The following is a 7,619-nucleotide window of genomic DNA, read 5'->3' on the forward strand; positions in this document are numbered from 1 at the left end:
AGCTTCTCTCGTGTGGAATAAAACTGTGTGTACTGGTGTAAGTTACATTATTATCTATTGTTGTCTCTAAAGAACCTGGTAAATAAAATTTAATACAGGGAGAAATAAGAGTCACCATATTGACTCGATGCATGGTGAGAAAGATAATGCAAATGCTAGAAAACTGAAATAAAAATGTTGGGCTGGGAACTGCTGTTTCTGTTCACTTATCAATTTCTTTTCTGTCTGTCCTTAGGCATTGACTTCCAAGTGAAGAGTTTGGTTTTGGATAATACACGAGTAGCTCTCCAACTGTGGGATACTGCAGGCCAGGAACGGTAATTGGCCACAAATCTACCCATCCGCTCAAGTAGCATTTTATTAATAATGAACATATATTTCATCACAATCAGCCCTAAAACTGAACATGACTCATTTTTAATTGAAGTTAAATCTATGTCTCTATTGTTAGGAGTTGTAGGAGACAAATTCTATAGAAAGGGAAAGGGAGCAGTCCAAAGTTATCCTTTGTGGGTCTCACTTCCTCTTCTATGCTTGTTCCCATAACCGCCAATTCCCTGATCTTTCAAATAATTATGTATCTCTACTTAAGCACTTCCTCTGATTGAGTAAGAGTTCCAGGGATTCCTAACCAATTGTGGTGCTCTTGTTCAAACTATCTAGAATTAGTTAGTAAGAAACTTAGTGTGCTAACAAAGAAACCATACACTTGACTGCACTTTTTGTTGAGAAAACAATATGGTTGATTTTTGTTCAATTGTCTCCTTGTACTCATTTTAAAGATTTCGTAGCATTTCCAAGCAGTATTTCCGCAAAGCAGATGGTGTGGTGGTGATGTATGATGTTACGTCTGAGGCGTCCTTCACAGCTGTCAGGAACTGGATGGCCGATGTCCAGGTAGGAGACTGTTGAGGGCGCCAAGTTTGACTCAAATACTCCCTTTGAAAGCAAGTTCCATATTCTCGCAAATTTTTCCCAAATACCCCCCATAATTTATTAGTAACTGTCTTGTATTGTTATTCCTCTGCACACCTTACGGTGCATCAGGTGTCAACTTTGACACTTCCTTAGCATTTTTGTCTGTTTTTTATGAAGCTGAGTTGCTAGCTTGACAATCAACCCAGTACAGATGGAAAGCGTGCAATAAGTCAGCTGGATTTGAACCTGGGATCGCTCACCTCATAATCTGGTACTGATGGCACTACACTCCTAGCCAGCTTGCCTTGTATTTATGACCCCTTATTTTGGTCTTGTCAACAAATGGAAGCCTCTCCTCCACATTTATCCATCGAGTCTTCCATCATCTTAAAGCTGTCAGATTACCCTCCAGTTAATTTTTTTAGAGTGAAGAGTATTGGCCTGTTTAATCTTTCAGTACACAACTATGATTCACCCACACTGAAGTTACAGAAAGGCCATATGGAGCAATGATGGTAGAGGCATTTTCTTTAAAAAGGGTTAGTGAACCAAATAGGCAATTATGCTGAAGTTCATTGTGGATCAACAACAAAACAAATGGGTACACTCTGCAAACAAGGTAAAGTCTGCAGATGCTGGAAATCGAGGGAACACACACAAAATGCTGGAAGAACTCAGCAGGCCAGGCACCATCTATGAAAAGAGCACAGTCAAAGTTTCAGGCCTAGACCCTTTGGCAGGACTGTAGAAAAAAAGATGAGGAGTAGATTTACAAGGTGGGGGAGGGGAGAGAGAAGTACAAGGTGGTAGCTGAAACCGGGAGGTGGAGGGATGAAGTAAAGAGCTGGGAGGTTGATTGGTGAAAGAGATGCAGGGCTGGAGAAGGAGGAATCTGATAGGAGAGGACAAAAGGCCATGGATAAAAGAAAAGGGGGTAGGAGCACCAGGGGGAGCTGATGGACAGGCAAGGAGATATGGTGAGAGAGGGAAAAGGGGATGGGGAATAGTGAAGGAGAGGACACGGGTGGAGGGGCATTACCAGAAGTTTGAGAAATCAATGCTCATGCTATCAGGTTGGAAGCTACCCAGACCGAATACAAGGTGTTGTACCTCCAACCTGAGTGTAGCCTCATTGCGACAGTAGAGGATGCCATGGATTGACATATCGGAATGAGAATGGGAAGTGGAATTAGAATGGGTATCCACTGGGAGATCTGGCTTGTTTTGGTGGATGGAGCATAGGTGCTCGGCGAAATGGTCTTCCAATCTACTTCGGGTCTCAGCAATACACAGGAGGCCACACTATGCGCACAGGATATCATATGATCTCAGCAGACTTACAGGTGAAATGTTGCCTCACCTGGAAGGACTGTTTGGGGCCCCGAATGGTAGTGAGGGAGGAAATGTAGGAGCAGGTGTAGCATTTGTTCTGCTTTCAAGGATAAGTGCTAGGAGGGAGATTAGTGGGGTGGGATGAATGGACAAGGGAGTTGCATAGGGAGTGATCCCTGCAGAAAGCTGAAAGGGAGGGGGGTTGAGGTGGGAGGGAAAGATGTGTTTGGTGGTGGGTTCCTGTTTGGGATGGCGGAAGTTCTGGAGAATTATGTACTTGACATGGAGGCTGGTAGGGTGTTAGGTGAGAACAAGAGGAACCCTTTCCTTGGTAGGGTGGCAAGAGGATGAAGTAAGAGCAGAGGTGCGTTAAATAGAATAGATGCGGTTGAGGGAAACATCGATGGTGTAGGAAGAAAAGACCATTTCTTTGCGGAGGACATCTCCTTCGTTCTAAAATGAAAAGCCTCATCCCAAGAGCAGATGCAGCAGAGATGGAGGAATTGAGAGAGGGGATGGCATTTTTACAAGCAACAGGGTGGGAAGAAGTATAGTCCAGGTAGCTGTGAGAGTCCGTGGGTTTATAATAGACATCAGTAGATAAGCTGTCTCCAGAGAGAGAGACAGTGAGATCAGTAAAGAGGACGGAGGATGACCAGGTAAATTTGAGGGCAGGGTGGAAGTTGGGGAAAGTGGGGAACGGACGCCTCTGTAGGCCTGGAACATGGACTGTTCCATGTAGCCGACAAAAAGGCAGGCATAGCTGGGACCCATGCGAGTGCCCATGGCTACACCTTTTGTTTGAAGGATTTGAGAGGAGCCAAAGGAGAAATTATTGAGAGTGACTCTGCCTAACTCTGCTTAACCTCATTTGGGATATAACACATTAGCGCTGATCTTAGAGTTGAAAGGATAAGTAGTAACCTAAATAGGCTTATAATGTTCAGATGGAATAATTCGAATTAAATAGCACATCAACTAAATGCTCACATGTATATTTTGTTCTTCTCATCACTACCACTACCAAACAATTAGATGAAGTTCCTCTAAAGGTTCATTTGATGCATGGAAATTTTTGAAACAGAAGCTCAAGTAAATGGCTGCATTGTAGTACCCTGACATAATTGTTAATACAGCTACTGTGGTTTGAAAATCCATTTTTTCCCTCTATTCAATTGACCGTACATCTAGGTTTGAGCAGTGGAAATAAAAGAGATCATATTATTTTGCTTCCTTACAAAATAAAGCTTGTTACTATTCTGATAAAACAGGAAGGAATTGATGAAAGAGCAGTTATTTGTCTACTTGCCAACAAAATAGATGTTCTGAACTCTGGAACACAAAGGGTGTCAAAAGCAGAAGGTGAACGGCTAGCAAAGGTGAGTGATTTTAAGTCCATTAATATTTTTGACTATATTTTCTACTTTGATTTATGGAGTAATAAAAAATGTAGAGCAGCAATTTGCAAAGATGAATGCCAAGAATAGAAGCTGAATTTTCATTTGTAATGATACTAAGTGTGCCTATGTTCAACCTTAATGTATAAAACAGAAACCAATTTCTGGCACATTGGAATGAAAAGCTGGTGTTAGTAGTAGTCCACTCATCTCAATGATGTGCCGTAGTTTTTTCAAATCGAAGCAATGCAAAATCTGTGAGTTGATGTAAAGTTGTAACTCACTATTTTGTGCATAAAGCAGGCTTAAAATTTAAAAATAATGACTAAGGTGTGAATGGGGTTTCAGTAGCACAATCTGTTGTAATTACAACTAAAAAAAACTTCTATGGAAATATATCTCTGGATTTAAAAAATATTTTCATTTTTCTTTTTCAAGCTTTGTTCGCAGCTTTTTAACCATTAAATCCTATGTACCAATCTTCATTTAATATTCTGCAAAAAAACTGATGGCAATTCCTACCTTATATTTCCTAATTTATTGTCTGTGAGAAATCTTCAGTCAGGTTGCTAAGTCTGCCTGATGTGTTCACAGAATGCCCCAAGTTGAAAATCATTTAAAGTAAAGGTGAGAGACATCATGGGAACCCAGAAGAGCGATTTTCCTTGTGTTTTGTGGACACTACTATTTCTTAACTACTAAGCAAATTTATCAAGGGCATTCATTGACTGCTTGCACTTTGTTTGATAGTGAATCATTCATTCTAATGGCTTTTGTATATGTTGCTAATGAATTGACTGTAGAGTATGTAAACTGACAACCAGACATGAACTAACTTTCTCTGGGAGTGGCAAGGTTACCACTGCGTTCAATATAGAGCATGGTAATCTCAGATGGAAAATAGATACAAATATGTGTATGGCTCTACTAACAGAAATGCACTGAATGTGCCATATCAGTTCAATCATTGTACAGTGCTTGTATGACTATGTAGTATTAAAATAGTCACAAACTATTGGTGCCAGAAGCATGGTGACACTTGTCAGCTACCCCCAACAGATCCTCTGACTGTGTTGTTCGTTGACACAAATGACACCTTTTAATATATGCTTCCATGTACATATGACAAATAAAGCTAATCTTTAAGAAACTAGTACTATATCCAGTTAGATATTCAGATTGAACTCAATAAGTATTTTACATTAGACTTCACCGTGGAAGACACCAGCAGTATTAGATTAGATTAGATTATGAGGACACTCAGTCCTCGTTTATTGTCATTTAGAAATGCATGCATTAAGAAGTGATACAATGTTCCTCCAGAAAGATATCACAGAAACACAGGACAAACCAAGACTAAAACTTACAAAACCACATAATTATAACATAGCAAAGCAATACCGTAATATGATAAAGAGCAGACCATGGGCACGGTAAAAAAAGTCTCAAGTCCCGATACCCCCATCATCTCATGCAGATGGTAGAAGGGAGAAACTCTCCCTGCCATGAACCTCCAAGCGCCACAAACTTGCCGATGCATTGGAAGCACCCGACCGCAGTCGACCCTGAGTCCGTCGGCAGCCGACTCTGAGTCCGTCCGAAAGCTTTGAGCCTCTGACCAGCCCTCCAACACCGAGCATCGAGCACCATCTCTGCTGAGCGCTTCGACCCCGCTCCGACCGCTGAACAAGCAAAGCCGAGGACTTGGGGCCTTCCCCTCTGGAGATTCTGGATCACGCAGTAACAGCAGCAGCGAAACAGACATTTCAGAAGTTTCACCAGATGTTCCTCCGTGCTATCATGTCTGTCTCCATCAAATCAGGATTGTGCACGGCACCCTACTTGACAGATAACAGATATCATTCACTGGAGTGGCCGCTGCAAGCTGTGTCGCGCCGCCATCTTCTTCTCTAGTATGTTAGAAATTTAAGAATCAGGTTTATTATCACTGACATGTGTCGTGCAATTTGTACAGGGGCAGAAGTGAGTGCAGTTGCTAATACTAAGGAGAAGGAGCTTGGAATGCTGAAAGGTCTGAAGGTGGATATGTCATCTGGACCAGATGGACTACACTACAAGGTTCTAAAAGGGGTAGCTGAGAGATTGTGGAAGCATTAGTAGTGAACTTTTTTCTGGAGGACTGGAAAATTGCAAATGTCACTACACTCTCTAAGAAGGGAAGGAGGGAAAAGGATAGGGAATTATAGGCCAGTTAACCTGATTCAGTCCTTAGTAAGATGTTTGAGTCCATTACTAAGGATGAGGTTTCAGGTTACTTGGAGGCACGTGATAAAACAGGTGAAGGTCATGGTTTCCTTCGGGGAAGTTTCGGCTGGCAAATACGTTAGAATTCTTTGAGGAAATAGCAGGTAGGATAGACTAAGGAGAGTCGGTGTATGCTGTTTACTTGGATTTTCAGAAGGCATTTGACAAGGTGCTCCATGTGAGGTTGCTACGCAAGATAAGGGCCCAAAGTATTGCATGAAAGATACTAGCATGGACAGAAGATTGACCGACTGGCAGGAGGCAAACAGTGGGAAGAAAGAGAGGCCTTTTCTGGTTGGCTGCTGGTGACTAGTAGTGTTCCACAGGGATCAGTATTGGATCTGCTGTTTTTCCTGTTATATGTTAACGATTAGAATGACCGTACACAGTACATATTTCAAACCACATCATCAGTATTTTTAAAAATGATTTTTAGAAGTGGGTAATGAGGCTAAGGCTGCATTTATTGCTCAAGCTAGGGCAAGTGATTGTGGATATTCCCCTTTTACGTATAGGCCCTCCATTGCTCAGTGTCGACCATGGATGTAGCATCCTAGTTGACTACATTGTTGATGTAGCACTGTCAATCAATTTGCAACCCAGTACGATATGGAGAGTAAGTTGTTGCCAATGCAGCAGGCTCCCCATCTCAAATGTAGCTCATGAATCCAAAAGGAATGGCAGAAGCTGATGCAGTCTGGTGCCAGCGGTGTTGCAGGACTGCCTTAGGGGTTCCAGCTCCAGATTTTACCTTGGGGTTTATTCCTGAAGCCTTTCCCATGAATGGATATAACAGTGGAGGTTTGAGATCAGAGTTTCCTTCTCTTAGATGAACTGTGAACCGTGGCTGACGAGCCCCACCTGCCCGGACTGATTGGTTTTAAGGTGCCAGTAACTCGCCTAAGCCCTTTCTCTTTTCAGTAGAAGTTGTTCCGCAAGGTTTAGTAGCTAAGCCACTCGTTAAGGCCAGGCTATTTGAGACACAAGCCTTTGGGAACATTTAATATTAGTGGGAGCTTATCCCCACTACACCCACCCCGCAGCTATGACTACCTTAACCCCTTTTTTAAATGTAATGCCACTTGATGTTTGACTGGTAATGTGCTATTGTAGAACTTACTGGTGTAAAATATATCCCTGGGTGACTTGAAGATACGTGCAATATCTGTAAAATACTGATTGGTGAAATTGTATTTTTATTTTAGGAGTACAACACAGTTTTCTATGAATGCAGTGCCAGATCAGGATACAACATAATGGAACCACTATTGCAAGTGGCAAGGTAAATTGGGGTTTATATTCAGATCAGAAATAAGTTTGCCTGAAACAATAAAACTGCCTCAAATCTGTCTGTTTTTATCAGCTTTGCCATTGATAAAGGACGAATGAAGATTATTAAGCATATCATGCCCTCTAGGTGTTGGATCAATATGTCAAATATGTCCAGCATTTCATGACCTTTTCAAATTATTGAAAAATGTGAAATATCAAGATTGCTGTTCAATTATTTGCAAGCTCCTGAGAGGGCAGGCATAGCTGGGATGTAACATCTCATCTCAAAGATGAAACCTCTGACAATGCTGTGCTCTTTACTATCAGCACAGATTTTGTGCTTGGTCTCTGGAGTGAGTCTGAATCTGTAGATAAGAATACCATATCTCACCCAAAGCTGACATTTCAAATCATCAATACGGAGGAAAAAATTAC

At 41.7% G+C, this 7,619-nt stretch overlaps 1 protein-coding gene across 3 annotated transcripts in view; it reads left to right on the forward strand.

Moving 5' to 3' along the window:
- Positions 1–7,619, forward strand: part of cracr2b (calcium release activated channel regulator 2B) — a 173,274-nt gene that overhangs the window by 164,442 nt on the left and 1,213 nt on the right. For all 3 annotated transcript variants that reach the window (XM_063062163.1, XM_063062165.1, XM_063062164.1), the window contains 4 exons: positions 236–317; positions 783–897; positions 3,522–3,629; positions 7,118–7,194. In XM_063062163.1, the coding sequence (XP_062918233.1) occupies positions 236–317; positions 783–897; positions 3,522–3,629; positions 7,118–7,194 (382 nt within the window). The remainder of the gene's footprint in view (positions 1–235; positions 318–782; positions 898–3,521; positions 3,630–7,117; positions 7,195–7,619) is intronic.

Source organism: Mobula hypostoma, chromosome 11, assembly GCF_963921235.1.
Source record: "Mobula hypostoma chromosome 11, sMobHyp1.1, whole genome shotgun sequence".
Classification (NCBI taxonomy): Eukaryota; Metazoa; Chordata; class Chondrichthyes; order Myliobatiformes; family Myliobatidae; genus Mobula; species Mobula hypostoma.